The following is a 23,722-nucleotide window of genomic DNA, read 5'->3' on the forward strand; positions in this document are numbered from 1 at the left end:
AATTGTGATAGATCCGGAAGGCTCTAAAAATCTCTACCTTTTAGGTTTCTTAACACGTTAAGGGCCGCGCGCCGGTCCCTAGGTACCGACGCAAGACTTTTCGGTCCAAATTGACCAAACAAAAACCGATATCGCATAATTTAATTCCGTAGGGACCGACGCGGCCCGAACGGAAAATCTAGGGACCGGTGCGTGGCGCTTAACGTGTTAAACGATACGAAGTCGAGACGATTGATAACTAAACAAATAAAATGCGAAACAATGTTAACCAACTTTAAACCATTTCGGCACGTTTTAAATCGATTTAAAAGTCTATGGTCAACGAAGGGGAATCGTTGTAAAAAAATATCTATTCGTAGCATGGCGACTACAAGGACGATTTTTATGTTTCAGACAGTGTCTTGGCAACTCCCACTTCGAGTTAAAAGGACCGAGAGACCGACGAATCCTCTTAGCAGAGCGGAGGGTATCCGCGGGGGGGTGGCATTAAATCGGCACGGAGAAAACAGGAGCCGATAGCTCGCGAAAATAATGGGGCCCCGTTATAATTGGCGTAAGGAGCTTGGCACGCAAGCACAGCAGGACCAAGGACACTGTCAGCCAGTTACATCAAAGGTAGGCGGCACCCACCCTCCTTCCCTAGAACTTCTTCTCTCTTTTTGATCGTTTCGCGCAAAGCAAGGAGCGGAACAGCGATGCACGAAATCGATCCGCGATGATTAATTTTCAATCGCGGCTTAATTACGCCGGCCGGGTAAGCCCGATTGAAGAGGCGTCCCCGGGATGGTGAAAGGGCGGTCTGCTTCCAAGGAGCAAGGGAGAGAAAAAAGGAGAGAGAGAGAAAATGGATTGGTAAAAAAAGGAGGGAAAGAGAGAGAAAGAGAGAGAGAGAGAGAGGAGACCGTGTCCCCATCGTCCTCGAATAAAAGAGACACCCCCGTCGTCGCTCTTTCTCCTTTTTCTCTGGCAGGATTGTGTCCAAGATGGCGCGGGGTCGAGCGGGGGTTGCCGAACGCAGGACACGATTGCCGGGAACACGTGATTAGATGGCCCTCCTTCCACGCGATTCTCCAGATTGGACACCCGGGCCCGGACCTAAAAAAATGCAATCGGCTCTTACCGTAATGAAAAAGAACCGACCCCGGGGTAATTCGAACAACCACCGCGCGTCCTCTGTCTCCCGATCCCACCGTACGTGTGCTCCCCGGTCGAACGCGAGCGGGGGAGGGGGCGTGCGCGCGGGGCTGAACATTGCCCCCATTGCCCCCATTGCCCGGTGCAATTGCATCTGTCGCCTTTCAGGGAGACGTGTCCCGACTTTCGGGCGGCGTCCTTTGTGGACGACGCTCGGGACACGGGGGTCGAGCGGACGAGTCGTTAAAGAGTCAAGAAGTTGCTGAACTAATCAAACAACCGTGCGCGAGGTGTCGAAAGAAAACCGGAGTCTATTAATTTTCCTGGACGCGGTGCTGCGAAGGTTTAATGGCTGCGCGATCCTGTCGGTCCGATGACTCTCATCGAGTTGCGAATCGATATGAAAGTCCTGGTAACGAGCAGGAGCGCGGTCGTAATCTTTTTTAAACGATGTGGAAATCGAACGTTACTAAATGCGAGAATATTTATAATCGAACGTCAATTGATCGAATTTTATCTAAACTTTTACCCTTTGAATTTCAATTTCAATTCGGAGAATATAAGACGAAGTCACATGGAACGATCGTGTCTCTGTCGGAGATCCTGGCAATCTGACAAAAATCTTCGCCTTTGTTCTCCCAGGTCATTGTCAAATCATAGCACAACGATGCTTCTATCGAATTGCGCATAGCACGCGTTCAGATGTTCCCAGGTCAATGAAATTTAGCAGAGTGTTACACGAGTGGGCTGTAAAGTTACTAAACTATTTTCCAATCTACCAAATTGTTATTGGCGGCGATCCGAGACCACGCCACCTCGATGCTACTATAATATATAGTATAGTACTATAGTATATATTTAATTCATCGAATTCGTCGAGCATTGTATTCGGCGAAAGAACTCCTAGATGACGGAATTAATCGTTTAATTTCTATGTACACGACGTGAACGTGGTTGCGTAGATCTTGAAGCGAGTCGAGGATCTCGTGTTTCGGAGATGAAGACTGCACACGGCGAGAGACGCAGCGCCTCGGCGGGGTAAGAAGCACCATGATTCCCGTGATTCATGGCAGTTTTTACGCTGGGTGGCCGGAATAATTCACCCTAATGCTCCTGCTAACTGCCTGCGACGGTCGCTGGGCGATTGTTTATTGCCAAAAAGCATCTCTTTAATATATATCGTCGCCTCGCCGTTGCCGGATCGTCCGCCGCGCGCAAAAAAAGTGGCGAGGGACCTTCGGCTCGCCGCGAAAACGAAACGAATGGATCGAGATCTTTTTGCGTAGCCTCCCACGGACTCTTAGAGGCGTCTCGTCTCCTTCCTTCCTTCCTTCCTTCTTCTTTATTTTTTCCGTATCGCATCCTCGCGAATAAATTCCGTGGGGACCGTGGCTGGGGGACAAAGGACGTCGGTGGTTCTTATTATCGTCGCAAATTTCGTGTAAATGGACGTTAAGGGTTGCGAACGCCTATAGAACGCGATATACTCGTCGCGAGGGTTGAATACCGGGTTCGAGATTAATGAGTGTCGATCGTATTTCGACCGGCCGCTCTGAAACGTTTGATGGAGAGAAGGGTACAGTTCTCTTTTTTATTTTGTTTCCCTCGTTTCCCTCTCTCTCTCTCGCTCTCTCGCTCATACCCGCTTCCTCTCTCCCCCCATCGGTCTCTACCTCTTCGTTTTTTCTCTCTTCTTTTTTTCGTTGATTTTCTCCCTTTCGGCGTTGATGTGCGACAGACCGTCGAGTATCAACACACCGAGGCGATTGCAAAACGACCGCGCGGACAGGAGTGCCGTTAGACGCGCGTACATTAATAACACTCGACATTCAGTATTCTTCCAGCACTCGCAGACTGGTTTCTCTATTTCTCTGTCGCGCCCCGTCCATCGGACACTTCTCCGCGCGGCCGCGCGGCTCGAACGCGATTTTTCGAAATCGTACGGACCGGCGTGCCGCGCCGCTCTGCCTCGTTAATCTAACCGGTGGACAATTTATTATTCCGTTATTACGCGTGACTTACGCGCCACGAAAATCCTGCCCGTCGCGCGACTGTTACCTCCGCGCGCCATTCAGCCGTTTCCTTCTTCTTTAACTCCGACACGTTTCTCCTGCGCGCTCGATTCGCTGAATGCCCGCCGAACGTTTCGTAAACGTATTACTCGTCGCCGGGTTTTTCCGCGAAACTATTTCGCGCCGCAATCCTACACCACGGCGAAACTTTCTTCGCGCACCAGGAACAGTGTCTGTACTTTCAGTACGAGACGATATAATGTTTGCTACGACTAAAACAATGGACGCGTTAAGCAAAGCAATTTAATCAATGTCACCTGATCAATTTAAAAGTCAGCTTGCCTTTGCTCAAATAGCAAAGCCACCAGAGTGATACCTCTGTAATATGGTTAGTACTTACATTCTAGATCTTAACCCTTAAATGCATGAATTAATGAATTTTATTTAAAAATTAGGGTTATAATATTTCAAATGAGTGGAAATCGGGAGAAATATTAAAAAAAATTATAAGTCATATCTTATAGGGTTTTTATTGAAAAATATTAATGATTCATTTTTGGTACACTATGCAAAATAGACATAAAAATTCTTTAGTTAGTATGAAAGAGATTGAAGGAGTCGTTTCCTTTCTTCGAACAAAGAAATACATTGCACTTTGTAATTTTTTTGAATACACCAAAATATTTCTAAATAATCCACTTCCAAAAGTACGTAAATGAACCCGCTATCAAAAATGCGCGCCAATTGGTATAACGTCAGAAAGATACAAATATTGAAGTCAAATGTCATTATTTTAGTTAATTTTTGATAAGTCAATGGACAAAGGAATCACTGCCATTCAGCCAAATGTATCGATATCAAAACTGTTGTCGGGTATCCGCGCAAAAAGTTGTTGATTCATTTTTGGGACTCTATGCATTTAAGGGTTAAATGTGCTATTTTTAACTTATTTATGTGAACTATACGTAGAGATACCAACCTCGATCTTTGCGTTTTGTTTCGGTAAAAGTTCCGCTACCTTATGTGGACCTGTATACTGATTACAGAATTTCCCTTGTAAAGGTTCCTTCAAAAGGTAAACTAAGTCTCCTGCTTCAAAATTTTGTGGATTTATCTTTTTATCATAATAATGCTTTGATTTGGTTTTTGCTGTAATCAAATTTTTCCTTGCAGACAACTGCAACTTATTTATCGTTGTATGCAATTCTTGGAGATATTCTGCGTATGTAGGCTCTAAGTTTCCCTTTATAAGATTATGATTTGTTGGTTCGCGAGCAATCGATCCACAAACTAGTTCGCGAGGGGAAAACTTAGTTCCTTCGTGGACGGAAGTGTTATAAGAAAACATTGCTAAATCTAACCAGTCGTCCCAATTGGCTGCGTTGGATACATATTGTTCAAGATATTCTATTAATACATGATGCGATCTTTCGAGCGAACCATTGCTTTGCGGATGGTAGGCGGTTGTTCGAAAATGTTTTATTTTAAACTAGCAAACCCGGCGAACTCCGTTTCGCCACCAGATGGCTTCGTTTTTTGTAACATTTCGTTTGGGGATTAAAAGATGAGGAGAAGTTATTTTTTTTGTTTTATAAACCATATTGGTTTGTAGTACATGCTATGTATCAGAGATGGCGCTGTATGTGAAAAATGATTTTCCCTGTTTTCCTGCTTTTCTGTTGAAATTTTTCCAGAATTTTGGTTGCTATAAACCTCACGGGGTCCGAGACCTTTCCAACGAATGCGAAACCGTGGAAATCGGTTCGTGCGTTCTGGAGTTATAGCGTCAGGAAGGAAAACCCGACTTATTTTTATATAATAGATTTCTTTGCCACTCGTTTCATCAAGTTTGATGTGAAATTCGTTCCTTGATCGGTAAGTATAGCCTATGGGGCTCCGAATCGACACATTAGATTTCTAATAAAAGCGTCCGCTTTTGCTAAAATAATTTATACAGATAGGAAAGAACTGAAAAATCAGTAAAAACAAGTACGACCAACGTTGGAGGGGTCGGCGTTGACGAAGCTCGCCGTGTCGGACAAGATCTCGATAATCCGCGTTCGAGGTATCGATTTCCGTCGAGCAGGATAATTAATCGCGGGTTCACCGCGATCGACGGCGATCCAAGTATATCGGTATCCGACGGCGGGTGGGCCAAAGGTCGCCAGGGAGGAGCCAGCGAAGGGAGGTCGAAGGGAACGCGAGTCGGGCCAAGCAGCGTCGACGTTGCGCGGGCAGAAGCGTATTAATTAGCGACGGGAGAGAAAATTGCGACTGAGGATAGGCCCCGGGGTTCGGAATCGTTATCGAGGGTCCGCCTCGCGATCCTGATTTCGCTCCCCGGACTACCGGCACGTCAATTCTAATTGCGTTTGACAGTAATTTGGCAAGGGAGAGAGAGGGCTGATTGACGTCCGCCGCCGCCCCGGAGGTGTTCCTCCCGCTTTTTCTCCGCTCTCTCTCTCTCTCTCTCTCTCTCTCTTTTCACCTTTTCTCGTTTCGCCGGAACGATACTCGCGCGGCGATGCCCCGCGAGCGTGTATCCCGCCGAGATACCGGATATTTCGGTATTCTGTTTCATCCACGTTAATTAAAACTAATCGATAATCCGCCGACGCGAGTTTTAGAACGCCGGAGGAACCGACGGAGACGATCGGCAACCCCGTGCGCGTTCGTTTCGACGGCGATCGCGACGGGTTCCGAAGTTAATACTAATCTCCCGCTCATTGATGTCCAGCCGGTAGATAAATTATACGTTAGGCAGCTCGGTTATAACTAGTTGCGCGTCCGGCAATTTTTATCCTAATTAATCGGTTGCGCGTCAGCCGTTTAGTTTTGTCAGAGTTCCTGTCGACGGTAATTATAGACTGCGGATTTTGTGGCGAACGCGTCTGGCACGACATTATGAATGTATATTCGTAAAATAGAATTATAAAAGAGGATTTATGTCTTACGAAGAGACGTCCAAGGAAATAATCAAATTAAATCCGTCGAAAGTATTCCAACAATTTAGCAACGTTTGATATCATTAGCATGGGGAATAATGGTATCGAGCGCGTCAAGAACGCTGCTCTCTCCTTCAAAAATCGAACAACTGATTCGCCTCGTGTACTCGGTGTCCAGTAATTAATCGTCGCTCGTTTCTCGACCGTAAACCCCGGTAACACTGGGTTACCGCTTTCTCTGGCCGCTCATTAGAAACTTGCCATTTAAACGCCGCTTCTAAAATCCATGCTCGCGCTTAGGCGACAAATTAATCCCGTTTTCCCATGGTGGCGAATCGTTAGACAAAAGCGGCCGAGTGAGACGTTCCAACCGTACGATCCGAGCGGAGAACTTAATTGTTTTTTTCCCCCGCCGTCGGCGAAAGATGAAGTTCACCTTGCATATTTTACACGGCGAGGCGCATCAATCTTTCCGCCGGTGTCGCAAGAAAGCGTTAACCGACTCCGCCGGCCGAGAATCACCCGATATTAACCGTCCTCCCCGGCTGCGTCCGGCAAGAAACGTCCTCATCAAACTTTTTCATCCACGGCCGACCGATTAAAATCACCGCGGTGGATACATGTTGCAGAGCCGTCGGGAGGAAGAGAGGGGCGGCGGGGAAGGGGAGGTGGGAAGGGACGCGGTCTCGTTGTCAGGCCGTGGTGGATAGAAAGTGATTTCGTCGGTCGTGTAATGCCACACGCTCGATTCATTTCATTAGACACGGCGTCGGGGGGGGGGGGGGGGGGGAGACGTGACGCCGCGCCGGATCGGCTCTCGGTCCTTTTGCCATCCGACAATTATCCGATCGTTTCGGCGCCGTCGCCGAGGAAACCGTGACGAGGATGACGACGGTGTGCCGTCTGCCCCGCGGTACCACGGCCACACGCGAGAGAGCGTTAATTAAAGTCCGCGCGACCGATACGTGCGCCGCTTTTGCTCCTCTTTTCTTTTCTCTCTTTTTTTTTTCTTCGCCCGGCCCCCGCGAAGAATGCCTCGTAAATTATTGATTGTGATCCTAATCGGTCGAAACGTGTCCCCTCCCCGCCGCGCGTCGATCGGCCTGAAAAACCTTACGCCTCTTCGCTGCGAACGGGTTCACGCCTAACCGGGCGGAAAACTAGATCTGCTCGATGTTAACGCTGCGCGGACGGTGTTTTATATATTTCTCGAAGCAACGGTGATATTGCTTGGCTTTTGGCGAGCTGATCGTCGATGTTTTTGCAAAATACTGTGCCAATTTTACGGAGTTATACGAAGCTGTCAAATAGCGTAACAAAATTGTTGGGTTCGTCGCTGTTCCAACTGTTCGCAAGTCAGTTTGGCAAGGGTTGCATTTCGAAAGGTTAAATTTTTGTATTTAAGAACGCAGTGGTTTCTGTATCAAACTATATTCGACACGAACTCGTACACGGATCGCATGTCACACGCTTTCACTTTCGAGATAGCGTCGCTTAAAATTCCGACCATCAATCTTCCCGGTCGAAACGTTTCCTTGTTATTTTGTAATTCTTTGGTTCCATCGAATTCGACTCGGCGATTCTTTTTCTGGTAAATCCATAAATCCTGTGCTCGAAATTCTGATAACCAACGTGTTCTTTCACAGTCACAGGTACACACAATTACCTCAAGTTTGCAAATGTCTTTGGAACCGTAGAAAATAATTAGCAATTTTTCTTGGATATCGAAACGAACGTTCGCCACCTAAATTCAAGTTTGCGCGGCGCGCGTTCGATGAAATCCAGCGTCAAGAACGTTGACACCGGCGACGTCAGGATATCCCGTGGTCGTTTGCCAGTGACCGGGGGTTTGACAGCCGGAACGTAGCTTTGACAAAAATATCGCGACGTCGCCCGGGCAAATACCGCGATACCCCGCCTTTTGTCCGCGGCCGAACAATGCCCGGGGAATATAAGTATCAATGGAAATATTAATATCGCGCGAACGGCAGAGATACGCGATATATCTCGGCTTAAATACGCGGCTGGTCTAGCCGGTGGCGAAACCGGGCAGACCGTGGCGGAATTAATTAATCCCCGAGGCCTATATATCGTCTGCTGCTTATTAAATCGTCGATCGCTAATTATACGCGGGAGCGGAGGACGTCACGCGCTGCGTCATCAATCCGCGGATGACAATAGGCCCCGCGACTCTTCGTTTCCGCCTCCGTTCCGCGTGGCGTTCGCAGATCGAGCCACCTTTTTCTAAGCAGAACATTCGAGCCCGTGAAATTTTTTATAAATTTTCAAAGTATCGTAAATCGGTGTAGTCAAAAATCAAGACGGTGGACACTTTGTTATCGATTTAACGCTAGGTTTACGGAGTAATAAAAGCAGCCGTTTTATATATGTTTATGAAAGTAACGATTTATTCTAATCGTTAATATAATCGATAAATGAATAAATATAAATAATTATAGTAAATATAATCGATAAATAAGCAATAAACGTATCTTTAAAATCTGAATAATAGTACGTTAACAAATCAGTGACCCGTCATTTTGACGGATTCCGTAAATCTAGCGTTAATTGCACGCGGACGTCCAAGGGATTAAATCTTTAAAAAATTCAAGCTATTACATTTCGCAGAGATTTTTCAATTCTCCTCGTTTCGAACTCGAAATCCACGAGGGAGTCCCAAGACCCGTGTTCCCTCGGCGAGGAAAGAAAAATTCGGCCGTTAAATTTCGTACGATTTTTTCGAAAGACTGCGAGCGTAGGGGTGGCCAGAGGGGGTGGAGGTCGGTGGCAGCCCGGAGGGAGCACCGTCGCCGGTGAAATTCGGCGTAGCCGCCGGGGGTGGAAATAAAACATGCCCCACCCTCCTACCCCGCCCCGCCGTTGGTAAAAATCTCCGGGAAAAGAAATTACTTTCTCCTTTGTATTTTGGCATCGCGCGCTCGCGCGACTCCTGGCCGAGAGGAAGTCATGGGACAGGGCGGGGGTGGTGGTGGTCGCGCGGAGGGTTTGCCGGCGGTATCCGTGGAGGAACGGGCGGCGGACGAGAAGAGGGTAGGTCGGGAGGAAGAGCGAAGAAGAAACCCTTCGGGAGAAAGACAAGGGAAACCGGAGGAACGAGCCGAGGGATTGCGAGGGGGAGAGAGGGGGACGGGGGAGCTGGGCGCGGGTGGTTGCCGGCGAGAGGAAACCCGGAGGGAGAAGAGGGAGAAGCGCCGCGGAGAAGAATGAGGAGGGCGAAACCGGCGGGTGCATCGGGAAAAGAAGAGAAACTGGTGGGAAAAGGAAAGCAGGAGAACGGGCTGGAGCGGCGAGGGGGGGCGGTGGGGGGTGGCGGGTGTTGGGTGGGATCGGGCGAAACGGAGCCGGAGGTGGGTTTATCTCGCTCATCCTCATTAAAACCCTTCGCCCACTCCCCTCCCCCGTTCTTCCTGCCGGCAGCTCGTTCCTCTTCCTCTTCGGCTCCTCTTCTCCTCCTTCGGCTCGATCCGCAGCCCTCTATCCGCTTGTGCACCAACGGGCCAGAACCACCGCCGTGTTGGTAACACCAAGACAACGCGCGCGCACACCGCCGAAGCCTGGAAAACCGCTCTCCCTCTCTCTCTCTCTCTCGCTCTCTCCATGTGTAGAACCGTGGAACGGTATACCCGGTAGGCATCCCCGGCCCGTTGTAGCACGCTCTATTAATTAAAAAAATGGGGACTCCGGGGAATGCTGGTCAGCGAGCAGGGGGTTGAGAGAGCGCATCGACGCCTCCGTAATTGGAGAGGGACGGGAGGGAAGAATGAGGATATCGTTGCTCTAACTACGCGCTCCTAATGATTCTTTAATCATTCCTTAATTTCGCGCTCTCTGCCCCGGCACCTTCGCCACCTTCGTTTTCATTTATTGTCGCCGACCGGGGGGCCGGTAAACATTGATGCGTGGCCGTTCTCGCCGTTCAGGTGCTCCACCTTCCCTCCCCCAAAACCGTTTGCGGACTCTTTGTTTTTTAAATCGAGTCGCCTGTTTCGCGAGACAACTTCGCCGACCCTGATCTTCCGGGGGTTCGTGCTACTTATACAGGGGGGGGGGGGTAGAGGAGGTGGACACTTTGAAGTCAAACTTTTGGGTTGTTTTTATCAGAATTTACACGTATAGCAACGTCCTTTAACTTCACAGTTTTTTCAGATTTCTGAAAAGACCATTATTATTCTGAGAAACGCAACCCTTATTTTTCAGTAGGACAAATTTACCCACACTGAAAATCGTTTCAATAAAAAAATGAAACAGTTTCAACGAAGATCGGCAAACATATTTTTTAACACGGCAACTCTTGTTATCCTCAAAGCGCTGTGTCACTTGCGAAGATATTAATCAAGGTTTTGTCGCGCTAACAAAACGCCCGCGCTCGGAGTCTCTCAACCCGATTTCCGTCAAGCTTCGGCTCCGACACGCGGAGAGACAGAGACGTCGGAGTCGCTTATGTACGAATAAATATTTATTTATCCGGGGATCGTTGCGGCGCGGCGTTCGGATGGTTTGCCGAACGGGGGCAGGCTAACGATCATCGCGCGGATAAATTAAAAGAAATTCTATATCGGATCGAGCGACCCGTCGTCCCCCCCTGCCCCCTGCCCCCACCCCCTCCCCCCGCCACCGCCCCCTTCCGGGCTCGCCGGCTCGATTTTCTCTAAGCGCAGCCAGGAAAGAAATCTCCTCTCTCTCGAGAGCGTGCTCATCTTCCTCGGCTTCAGGTTAGGTACCTTCGATATAACGAAGGGTGGTGGCTAAAACAAAGGGCCGGTCGCGGGTTGGTCGATAGTCCACGGCCGCCAATCAGGCGAGACCTCTCCGGCAACCCTCGTCCTTGCAACTTGCTATCCGCCGAGGGTGGGTTACACCGCGGGGAGAGTTTGCTCATCCCCGTAGGAGAGTGGAACTCGGAGAGAGTGTGAGAGAGAGAGAAGCGAGAGAGAGAGAAGAGAGAGGAGAGAGTGAGTGAGAGAGAGAGAGAGCCGAGGATGGCCAGGGTGTCTCGTCGCCAGGGTTACGACTCGATGGCGAAGACCGGCTCCTTCTCTGCTCCTCGTACTCCCCGCGTCGACTGTGTCTACGCCTATGGCTCTGTCTATATTTGTGTCTGCTTTCCTCGTGTTTGTCTTCCGCTGGGAAACGCCTCGAAAATGGTGCACGTCGGAAAAATGGTCCGAGAACGAAATAATCGGTTCGACCGTGCCCCCAGGGGGGAACCTATCAGGGGGGGACAATGAGGTCGGGGACAGATCGGAAAGTGGACACTCACCTGCAATCGCTATGCTTTCGAATTCGGTGCAACCGAGATTCTCTTCAAGAAGAAATCGCGTAACCGACGGACAGCAGCGATCGTAAACGGATAAACGAGGCTGCGTCCTCGATCGAGGATCGCCGGGATAAAACGATGCAGGACGATCGGGGGAGAAGGATGGGTTGAGACACTCGCGACGTCGAAATAATTGCCGGCCTCCCGTCTCAACGTATCTCGTTTATTCAACACTTACTTTTTATTATACATCCTTACGCGTAAGATCTACATAAAAACTTATTAAAACGAGCTTAATCATATGTTCATAACTGGTTCTGGGCTGGGGCAGCTTCGCGCGTCGCTTCGGTGCACGGTGTTCCCGCTCTGAAACAAAACCAGAGAAGAGTGCGCGTCAGTGTCACATCGATCGATCGGAACGGCGCCTAATTCTAATCGATCGCGGGATTTCGATCGATTTCAATCGGAACGCGCCGGCCGACCGGTTAATTTCTTAACCGGCGCAGAGAGAGAGAGAGAGAGAGAGAGAAAGAGAGAGAGGGAGAGAGAGAGATTCGTCTCCCCGCTGTTCCGAATGTTTTGAACGATCCCAACAGGCAAACAGGATTCGCGTTGAATGCGACGCGAATAATAAAGCAGTCGCGAAAGCCACCGGGAAGCGACGGGGTGGGGAGAATGGGGGTGGAGGGAGAGGAGGAGGAGGAGGAGGGAGCCACGACTTTTGTGTCGCGGACAAACGGGAGGCAATCGCTCGATCGGTGATCAGCCTTCAGCGGCACCGTCGAAGTGGCAATATTAATTTATTCCTCGCAATGCCGTGTCCTCCGGGAAAAGAACAGCGGGAAAAAAGGGTGGAGGGGGAAGAGAGAGAGAGAGAGAGAGAGAGGGAAGGAGTCTTCGCGATTCCGCGGATCAACGATCATCGATTGTACCGAGGCGTCAGGGTAGAACGATCTCAGAAGCATTATTAACTCGTCTGTCCCGTGGGACCCTCGCTCCTCTGCCTCTCCCGTTTCCTGCACACGCAGCACGTGTATCGCGTAATTAATAATTGCGAGTAATTACCCCTATCCCGTTCCCGGGGGCTCGCCGTCATTTCGGGGCTTGTTTCGATTTCCCTCGGCGGGGATCTCTCCCCGGCGTCGCGCACGCCGACGCCATCTTGCCAACTTTCTCACGCGCACCTCGACCTGACTTTTCGACAACTGGTATTCCCTGTATTTTTTTCGAATTATCGAACGATTGGCGTACCTATTCGGAAGGGAACCAGGGTGATTCTATATTTTCGTTCGCGGTAGTAAACCACCCCTTTAAGTGAGTAGGTGAGAATCATTTTAACTAAATAACTAACTAAGAAGAACTAACTATGATCCTCGCGCAATCAAAGAAGAAATTGGCATTTGCCTACCCTTTCGATAATTAAAGAATTTACAGGATTAATTACTGCTCCATCCTCCGTAAAGGATGACCAAGAGGTCAGCACAAAGAAGCGATTTTCGCCGACAGACGGTCGCTGAAACGATCGTCCCTAACAGCTCGATATAAATTTCCCCGCTTTCCCCGCGGACTTTAAGACGCCGCGAAAAGGGGTTGAATGGCGGCTGAAACGAGGGTAGCGGAATCAATCGGAAGACGGTCGCGCGCGCGTCATCTCCGAAGGCGCGTGACAAATGAATTTTTATGAAACCCCTCTCGGGAGCTTATCAGCCGATCCGATTGGCACAATGGCGAGCGATCGAGGCCCCGGAATATCGAGAGGAGACCCGGACGAACCTCGTCGTCCCCGCCTCGGCCCGGCCCCTCTAATTATTTTTACGAGGGTGAGGAGCGCGGCTGCCGGTGACAGGCCCGTGGCCCACGGCCGGAGGATCTAGCTGACGGAGACACGACGAGGATGGAGCCAACGAACCGTTCCCATCGGGCAGAGACACGGACGGACTTCACCGCCGGTACAGAACAGGTAGAGAGAACCACCCCCCCCCCCTTTTCCTGCGGTTTTTACGCTCCGCTCCTCGGAAGGCCGGCGCGGGCGGGGTGGAAAAGGCGGACGCGGGAGGACTCGCAGAGACAAAGATCCGTGTCATCGGCAGTGTCTCCGCTAACCAGGGAACTGACAGCCCGGGGACACGCGGCTGAAACACCTGTCCGGAGAGCGGAAAACGTGCCCCGGCCCGTTTCCACGCAGTTCCGCGGACAACCTTGGACCGATTTCGTTACAGGATTTTCCTTGGAAAATAGAGATCCCTCTTCCTCTTACCGGCGAGGCTCTCGAGTTTGAGCATTGGAGATAGTTTCGACAGAGGATCGGTGTCTGGCGCCATATTTAACCCTTGCAACAATAATCGGCTGCACTCTTGCAAATTTTCTTCGAAATATCTTTTTTCTCCGTAAGATGCTCTGATATACAACTCTATTTTTATTTGACTCATAATTCCATAAAAAAATCTTAGACAATCCGGTTATGGAAGAAATCAATAACTTTGCTGATGGAAGGGTTAATAATTCCCCCATACAGTTTACATACGAAAGTATCGAGAACTACGTTACCGTACCGCGAGACCCTGAAATCCGTGATCGCTGCTCCCGAAAACGTTCCTGATTTCTCAGACTAAATTTCCAGGAGAGGGAGAGATAGGATTTTTTCGGAGTAGCTCGGAATTCAACCGGAGGATAAGATACACTCGGCAGAAGATGATTCGGTCAAGAAGGACGCGAGGAGGTGGAGGAGGAGGGACGAAGGATGACTCGGCGGGAACGGCCCGCTCAGCCGTCGAGCGGAGAGACTCTGGCTCTCCGGTTCAATTTCTGGCGTCAATTAAAAAGTGACGCGGACCGAGGAAAATCAGTAATTAACGAACCAGCCACCTTCGGGCTCTCTCTCTCTCTCTCTCTCTCTCCGCCCTTCCCAGGCCTCTTCCTCTCCTAGCGGATCCCGCTACCACCGTTTTCGCCACTCGTCTCTAATCGCTCGTCGATAAATCCTCGCTGCCCTGCCCTCTCCCCTCCCCCCTTTACTCTCAATCGGAACCGTTTCCAATTTTCCACGGGATCGAGGAAAAAAACGGACGAATTAAAACCGATTCACCGGCAAATGAAGCAAATATTCAGCTACGGGAGGGATTCAACGGTGCATAAGACGCGCTTCGATCTGGACCGGTCATTCCTTCCTTCGGTTTTCGTCTAGACGAGCTCGCCTATGTGACCGCGACTCGAAAACAGGCGATGCCGGGGAGTAGAATTTTTCTGACAGGAGATGCAGACTGGATTCGTCCAATTACGATGTCGCATTTTTCTGGAGGAAGGAGCGAATTCTGAATATTCTCCGCGACGAGAACCACAGATATGGCTTCTAATATTTTCTAAATCACACTTCGAGCATCCATCTTCGATACAAAACAGGAGACCTCCGTGACCATTTGCAAGAGACTGACACAAACCTAAATTAAAGATCAACGCTGAGCAGTTCTTCAAACTCAGTCAGAGATACTAAAAGCATCGGGAACATAATCCGAGCCTAACAACCCAGAACAATTCTAAAACAAGCATCTGGATACCTGCCACGAGATCCTAAATCATTTGACGACGTTGGCGTGGCCGTCGAAGCGTTAATCAAGCAATTAAAGACCCCACACCAAAGCTGAAGTTTTATAACAAATAATCTAATTAATATTACTATTCGATGTGGTTCTACCTCGCTGTATAAATCAGTTATAAGTTAGGAACAACAACCAACGATTTGTAATCGTTAATCGGCTTACATTTTGCCAAACCGCGATCCAGTTACGGCGCCAGAAGATCGCAGGTTCGCTTTCAGCCGAAGAAATCGTGATTAGAGGCTCCGGCCGACCGGGATCGCGCAAGAAACGGGCCCTTTTTCGTCAGAAACGGAATAACACTCAGCCGTGAATTAAAGAATCAAGGCGCTGCGGCCGGCACGGGGAGGCGTCAAGGGTGGAGTATCGGGGCGTCGTTAATGACGCCTCATCCTGTGACAGGGAAACGGTCAGCGCCGGGGATTTGGCATCGCGTTCGATAAAAGGGAGAAGAAGCCGGGCGTCGGGTAGAAGGCGAGTCGAAGTTCGTTACACGGCGTGACTCGGCAGAGCCGAGTTTCTCGAAGGCGCGCAGGGGCTCCGAGAGAGAGAGAGATAGAGAGAGAGAAAGAGATAGATAGATAGAGAGAGAGAGAGAGAGAGGGAGAGAGAGAGAGAGAGAGAGAGAGAGAGAGAGAGACCGGCACACCCGACACCTTTTTACGGCTCGCGCGTCGGGTCGCTCGTCATTAGCACTGCCCGGTAATTGCCAAATTCACGGGGCCCCGGGGCCCCGCGTTCGCGCTTAATCGGCCGATTACACAGTGCCCCGTTCACCGTGGATCACGATCGCCTCTGTCGATAAACGATCCGCCATTGTCACGCGGGCCCGCGATAACCCGACGCGGGCTCGAACGTTTGCGAGATTGTGACTCGCTAGCGACGGCCCTAATTAATTGGCTGTCGCTCGTGGCGACTTGTTCCGAGGATCCGGAGAGCGCCGATCTAATTCGATGAGCTCGGGACGGCCGAAAGAATGGCGCGAGCCGAGCTACGAATATCGAACGGTATTCGGGGAACGTACACTAGGCGATCATAGCAGAATTGAGACGATTGAGACGTTCGATTTGATCAACGTTGATCGGAGAATTGAGATAATAAATGGGAACATTGTTGGAAGTCAAAGATTTGCGATAGTATCAGACAGATTCCTTATAAGGAAGAGAATTGATTGCAGAATTATAGGTGAATCAAGAAAATAGACTTTGTAACGTGAAGATTGAACGAAAGGAGTCGTCTGATTTGATAAATTCCAACGAAATTATTGGGATAGCAATTGGCGATATTTTCGCCCGACTGACTCAGAGTACTTATAAATCGGCGCCTAGATAGCAGCGAATAAGAATTGGTCGTCGAGTTCGAAGTGGATAACGAGGAAGACGGCGATATCGCGTTGCCGGTGATTTCCCGGCAGATTGGGCAGAGCCGAACAAGCTGTCATCGCGGAACAATTACGGTTGGTTTACCGGCCGTCCCGGGATCCAATTAACGGCGACGCAGAGGCGTGCAGGCGTCCGACGACGGTGGACGGGGGGGCGTGCGTGAAGAAATCGCAACGGTGCACGCAAATAGAGGTGTGCGACGGGCGTCCGCGAAATCGCGGGGCAGCGCCGGGACCCCGGCGGCTGCCGCGTTGGTTCCGGTTTTTGCCGTAGCGACCAAGAAACAGGGCCTCCGGCTAATTACCTGAAATAACCCATTAGTCCTGTATACTCGGTAGATTACGGAGCCGAGGAGCGAGACACCTCGCCGGATAGAGACGCGTCATCACCGACGTGTTAATCTCGGCGAACCAAACCGCCCACTTTTCGCTCGTCCCCCCCTCGGGAGAAACTCGTTGTTTCCATGAATCAGCGGAAATCCGCGACCGAGGAAAATCGACGCCGCGAAACGGCCGGCCCCCTTCGATCCGGCCCGTGTAAATCGATTACGGAAGCCGCGGGGTTCTTTGTTCGCCTGTTTTCCGGCCGGGGATTGCCTTTTACTCGATGCCCTTTTAAACTGGGAAACGGAGGTGTCAACCCCTTCGAGACCGTCTGGTTGTCGAAACAATACATTTTGGACGTCTCGAAATGCAATTATTATTGGCATCGAAGAGTTTCGATTTTGCCAGGAATTCTTCTATCAGAAATTTCAACCCCTTGAACAGAGGGAGGTCTGTTAACCCTTTGGCTACGGCAGATATACCATACCGGCACCGGTACGGTACGAATTCACTCGCGACGTCCACTGATTAATATACTTCTGAGGAAGTATATTCAAATATTCAAAATACTGGATTTTATTACGTTGAACCAATATTACTTGAAGTGAACATTAATTTTAAGATTTTTCACAATATTTAATAATAATCGGGCGAAACAGACGAAATTTCTTCTGGACGTCTATCGGAGCCTATAGTATCAAGAAGCCAAGACATGTCGAACGCCAATAGGCGTCAACAGTAGTTAAAGGGTTAAAACAGTTCCTATCATCGAGTAAAATTATTTAGAGCTATCCATCTCATTAATAAATATCGCATATTTTAATATTTATGCTAGAAAGTTTCCTATCTATGTATCATAATAATTTTTCAACCTCTCAACAATTTTCATAACTAGCAATTTTCAATCACCACATAAACTGTGGTTATTTTATGGGACCTAATTTTCTGCTTCAATCACCATGATTTTTCTACGGTTTCACCCGTAAAGAAATTTGAGAAACAATGGTTACATCAAATTGGATCTCCGAGCCGAGGAACTGATTGGCAAGTATTGCCAATTTCGCGGGTATTCCGTTAAGAATTTTTCTGTCAGGCACCGCGCGATATTTCGGTGGACGAAGGGATGGAAACGGGTGGAGCGACTCCGCCAGCAATTTCATAGCTGTCTTCTATGCTCGAAGCCTCGGCAGGCTCGTTCCAAGGTTCCTGCGGTATCCAACGGGGGATACGAGGAATGACGAGGCGCATTCTCGACCCACCCTCCGAGCTTTCCCTTTCGAAAAAATCCGGGATGACACCTCCTACCCTATCGTGCACGAGCGTCGCCACAATGCGTTCTGATATTTCAGTTTTTAATTCGGTCCGAGCAACGATCTCATAGCCCGTATTGTTGTCTGACAATGGTCGACGCGTTCCACTGAACTTCCCGGAGAAACAGTTTCGTCCTCCGATTTTTCAAACTAAGGAATCTTGTTCTATTAGAGTTATTACTCTGTCTGACAACGATCGGCGTATTCTCCTGAATGTTGAGAACTCGGAATAATTCAAGCTTATGCCAATGAAACGTCAGAATCGTTGGCAAATTGGCCGAGAAAATTCGAAAACATTTTCGCAAGCATTTACGTGCATCGATTGATGAAATTGATCCAGGAATCTTGGCCCAGTATTTCGTAAAAATTGTTAGAAGCGAAAGGCCGAAGAAAGGAGAACGTTAGAGAAGACGAGCGAAGGATAAAATCAAACAAAACGAACGGGTCGTCCGAAAGAAGAATTTTGTCGCAGCTGAACCGAAGAATCGAACGCTCTTTTCCCCGGCCGATGTTTGCGACGAATCAAAGGCCGGAGAGCGACAAAGTACGAAGTCCGCTGATTTGGGCTGACCGATCGGGCCTATCGATCGTCGAGCCTGTCCGAGCGGAACAGCCGGCGCGCGGAGATCGTGCTGTCGGCCGAAACTGGGGCAAAACGGACGATCGACGGTTTCAATCCGTGCCGAGGAATCGGTCGTGCAGAGAGAGAGAAAGATCCCCGTATCGATCGGATCTTCGACCGGTCCCCCCCGCCCCCCTCCCTCCCCCCCTTCCGTGATCGCGACCGGTGTGTCACGGTGCGAGGAGGGGCCCGGTTTCGGGATTGCTACCACGAATCAATTAACTCGCGTGTAATTGCTTTCTCGATCGCTCTAACTTGCCCCCCTCCCCTCCCCTCCCCTCCCGGGAAAGGGTGGAGGGCGGAAAAAGGAAAAAGGAAAAAAGGAAAAATAAGAGAAACCGAAACGTTTAGAAACAAACCCCGGTCGATCGCGTTGGAATTCCGCGTCGGTGGGGAAGTCGTCGGTCCCCGACGATCCAATTACGCGACACGAATCTAATCGAACTGCTACAGCGCGTTTCCTCCGTGCCCGTCGACCACCTCCGATTTCTAATTAACTTTCGCTAATGGCGCGGCCTGCGGTTGACGCGAACTATAAACATCGCGTCGATCGGTCCAATATCGGTGACGAACGAACTCGTCGCTCTCGCCGCTCTAATCCCGGATTATTAAATTAGCTTCCCGGCGACCGCGGTCTGTAAAGCCGCTGCCTCGTTTCTGCCCGCTTCTTTCCGCGCGCGAGTTAAATTGATTTCTCTCTTTCGGCGATGGTTCTTGCAATAGTTTATTAACCGACGCGCGTCGCGTTGCGAAACACCGAGGAAGATACCGCCGCGAGCGGATTATCGTTTTGAACAGCGACTTGCATAAAACTGACTCGAGTCTATTCGCGCGAAATGCCAAAGCGAAAGAAACCGCAAGGTCTGCGTTTAATTTAAGAGGATACGTAACGATAGGGCAATTATGGCGGCGGGAATTGCGCGAGTCGAACCTCGGTTGTACAAATCTCCGACGTGAGTAGCATGATCGAAGACGAACCGTGGGATCCACGAAACAGATTCGAAAAATAATTTACTGTAAAGCATATTCAATAATGTACTATAAGCATATTCAATAATTTACTGTAAAGCATATTCAGTAATTTACTGTAAAGCATATTCAATAATTTACTGTAAAGCATATTCAATAATTTACTGTAAAGCATATTCAATAATTTACTGTACAGCATATTCAATAATTTACTGTAAAGCATATTCAATAATTTCCTGTAAGTAAGTTAGTCTAACCAACAATTTTAAGATCAAAAATACGTGAAACCGGTCAGGAGCGATTCGCGTTGCTATATTCGGCGTTAATCCACGACTCGCCCGATAATTACCCGTTCGCGTTAGTACAACCGAGGCTGTGCCACGAATCGAGAACGAATCTTAAGGTCTAACGAATCGCCGATTCAGTCCGCGATAAGACAAGGTCCTAGAATCCGCAGCCCCGTATAATTATTGTATAATTGCCGAAGAATCCGGCGCAGCACAATGTGGCGGCCGAGACAATGTGCTATTAATTATCGGGTGGATCGCGTAGCGAGGACGAAGGCTCGTCGATCCCGTCTCGCTCGATTACGAAATATAAATCCCGATCGAGCCGAGGGAACCGGGTTCGGTCGATCTAGGCGGCCCCGCGGCCCGGCCCGGCCCGGCCCGGCCCGACTCACCTCGGCCCCCGCCGCGTGAAGAAGAGAAAGGACTCACCGTCAGGCGCGACACAATCAAGGAGCCTGATCCTTCGGTGCTGAAGAGGTTCGAGTTCGCCGTGCCGAAGGACGCTCACGTCGGCCAGGACTCTTGTACGCGCACGTTGCCCGTCGCGTTCCAGTCCCTGAAACACACACCACGACACGTCTGAGCGATCAGTCGAATCCTTTCGGATAGTCAGCGTGACCGTGAGACTGATATCTGGTGTCGGATTAGTGGTATCAATAAAAAACATGGTTCCTTAATCTACGATTCGGAACGCCGAGGTTCCTTGCGTCGGGATCGGGCTGCCATCGGCGGCATCCGCAGCTGGCAAAATCATTCACCGTGCAGATCAATGATCAAATAACCGAACAACTATTGTACCATTCGAACGTTAACCTTTTAGATACGGCAGGATTTTGCGCAAATAAAGTTTTTCGTAACTAAATTACGATTCTCTCTTAATATATATTTTTTCCGGATATCTATATATAGTACTAATAACATATATTCTTTTCTTAATATATCGTATAAACACACTTTCACTTTAATTGTTTGCTTTAATAAATAATAGAACAATTGAGTGAAGCACGAGCCATTCGCGAAAGCCACTATAGTGACGCGTAGTATCTAAAAGGTTAACTATGCTTTTCATCCGATACTTTGATTATCAAATGAAAAAAAAAGGATTATAATAATTTAATTAACAGGCTTCCGGTGCACATAGCGTCAACTCGAAATATAGAACAGTTTCATCTGACCCGTAGTATTTCTATTTTATAGAGCACCTTATAGATCACGTGTGAAATGAAATACCTGCGATATACCATTAAACTTATTTTGAAGTACGACAAAGCAATTTTTAACAATGCCTCAAAGGCTCGGGAAAGAAAATGGATAAAAACGACAACGTTCATTGCCAACTGCCGAGCAACCGAGGACAGCAGAGTCCCCCGTCTTACCTGAACACCGTGTATCAAGCGTCACGATCACTACCAACAGGAAGAAATTCATTGGATAAGGTAACGATCGAGCGCGGACGAATTTTCAAGCGTCGCGCCGCTTAGGTTTCGAGAATTCCTCGAGCGCAGGCTACGGGGGGAAGGCGGGGGGGGGGGGGGGGGGGGAGAGAGGGCCCCGTTCGAGAGAGCCTCTTGTTATAGATCTTCGTCGAGGCGTGAAAATGACGGATGGCCGTAACGAGACGAGAGCGAGCCACGGCAGAAACTCCTTTTCTCCTCTCGTCGCCTTTCATTTACTCGTCCCCGGCGCGCGGGCGCGCGGGCGCGCGGAGCGGAGAGCGGGGCGCGCGGACGTCACGCGAGAAGAAGTAATGAGCCGGCTTCGTTACTTAACGCCGCCGCCGCCGCCCGCGCGCGGATCGTTTCACGCCCACGCGCCCGAAACTACTATCCGACGGGATTGATTCGGGAATGACAGCCGCGTCGTCGTCGCGTCGCCGCTAATTTATTAGCTCTCACGTTCTCCGTCGAGTTTCCTTGTCGGTGAAAGCGCCGCGAGAACCGAGCCATCTCGATCCTTGATCCTTTATGCTGGCGGATCGCGGAGTCGTGACGTTTTTCCACGGACTCGTATTAATCGACGTTCGCGCGATTGATCGGCGATTGTTCGAACCTTGCACGAGCGTGTTACGGGTTTAAACAATTCGATTTAAATCGTCGAATTATATATGATTCAACGTATCGATTAATACTATATCCGAGCAGAGTTGCAAGAGAAATAATCGCTGAAGAATCTGGCAATTAACGCTTTCGGTACGAGTGCCGGATATATCCGGCGTCCACGCGACGACCGCTCTGGACGAGCGCCGGATATATCCGGCACACGTGCGACGACCGGTATAAATAACAGAATTTTATATAAATAAATCTTAATATTTTATATAAGTACCTCTGAATACCTCTCAAGTTACAAGCAACACTTTTGTTCAAAAATGTCGTTTTATTAAGCACAGTTTTTCTTGAACGCTTAGGAAATATTTCCTTATAAAGGAGGACTCGTCGTGTGCGGCGGCAATTTTCGGCGCGGGGCCTCGTACAGCGAGAGTGTCGATGCGGACATAGTGCTCGTACCGAAAGGGTTAAAGAATTCAGAACGGAACGTAAATCAAGAAGCGAGACTGTTGTCCGTTTAAAATATCAAGAAAATAGCGTTTTCTGTGGTATAGCCAACGGCGATATATCGTTGTTCGGCGCTGAAAGGGTTAATCAAGGAAGCGTGTACACGCGCGAGCGGAGGTGTGTACGTCTTCGTTAGCGTTTCGCGTGCACGAAGACGTCGATGCCGCAGGTGTAGAGAATCGTTAGCCGCCGGAATCGGACAGTGTTTCGAGGTGGGATCGAACGCGGAGAAATCGAAGCGACTCCGGGCTCGTGCCGGAAAGAGAATCGGGAGAGACGAAGAAGGATGAGGCGCGGATGAGGAGAAGTAGGAGGTGGAGGTGGAGGAGGAGGAGGAGGAGGAGGAGGAGGAGGAGGTCGCGGGAGGGAGGAGATAAAAGCAAGAGACGAGACGGTAGTCTGAGAAGACGAGGGAAAAGGAGAGCGGAAGAGAGGAGGATGCGCCTTTATCAGCCAGCCCAGAGACCAACCAGACCGGGGCAAGGCTAGCCAACCAGAGGCATCCACCAGCCGCGGATGCTCGGCTGGCGCGAGAGCACGGCGGCGCGCACCGACGCCGTCGACGCCGACGCCGCTGCCGACGCCGCCGCCGCTCGACGTCGACGGCTAATGAGCAGAACCTCAATGATACCCGACAAATGAAAAATCAGCTTCCCCTAATTACGGGATCCTTGGCAACGCTGCGCGTCTTGATGACGTCGGCCTCCGCCGCCGCTGCCGCGCGCGCGCGCGCGCCGCCGCCACTTCACCGACGTTTTCGGCCCGGCCTCTGGGATCTTATTCGTTTTTCCCCGTCTTTGATTACGCGAACGCGTTAATTAGAGCCGGCTCGAACTCCTCCCAGGATTCTCGCGCGCGCCAATTTGCCGGATCGGCACTCGAATCTCGAACCGCTTCCGCGAAACGGAATCGATACATTGACCCTGAACGAAACTTCTCTCGTTATAGCCTGGTGACCTGGCCACCGAATCAACGTGATCATGGTGTCCAGTTTTTGATATTCTACTGTTGCTATACTCCCTGATAGACAGTATTCAGGCAGCTTATTCAACGCTATGTATTTTTTTAAGCTGCGTTACTTGTACTATTTTTTAATGTTAAAGGAATTAGCTAACCACGCAATAGCTGAATTTATAATAGCTTTGTTCTTTTATTTTAAAGATGTTAGAAACTCGAAGGTAGATTTGGGGCGAAAATTGAAAAAAATGGATCTCGGAGGATCGACGGGATCATCGATTTCGCGTGGTAGGGTGATTCGCGGCGAGAGCAGGGTTTCCCGACGACTTTTCCCGTAGTAGATTGGTCTCCG

At 49.6% G+C, this 23,722-nt stretch overlaps 1 protein-coding gene across 4 annotated transcripts in view; it reads right to left on the reverse strand.

Annotated features, from left to right (window-relative positions):
- Soxn (SRY-box transcription factor soxNeuro) overlaps nucleotides 1–23,722 on the reverse strand; it is a 401,703-nt gene that overhangs the window by 5,235 nt on the left and 372,746 nt on the right. Inside the window, exons 3-4 of one of the 4 annotated variants that reach the window (XR_013493714.1) lie at nucleotides 20,288–20,414; nucleotides 11,587–11,735 (exon numbers count right to left, since the gene is read on the reverse strand). The exons of 1 other annotated variant lie outside the window; for it this stretch is intronic. Coding sequence is in view for 1 of the 3 variants with exons in the window: in XM_078176653.1 (XP_078032779.1) it covers nucleotide 11,735 (1 nt within the window). In the remaining 2 variants the exon portion in view is untranslated. Of the gene's footprint in view, nucleotides 1–11,586; nucleotides 11,736–20,287; nucleotides 20,415–23,722 lie in introns of those variants that run through there. 2 more of the 4 variants (XR_013493715.1, XM_078176653.1) reach the window with 2 other exon arrangements.

Source organism: Augochlora pura, chromosome 3, assembly GCF_028453695.1.
Source record: "Augochlora pura isolate Apur16 chromosome 3, APUR_v2.2.1, whole genome shotgun sequence".
Lineage (NCBI taxonomy): Eukaryota > Metazoa > Arthropoda > Insecta > Hymenoptera > Halictidae > Augochlora > Augochlora pura.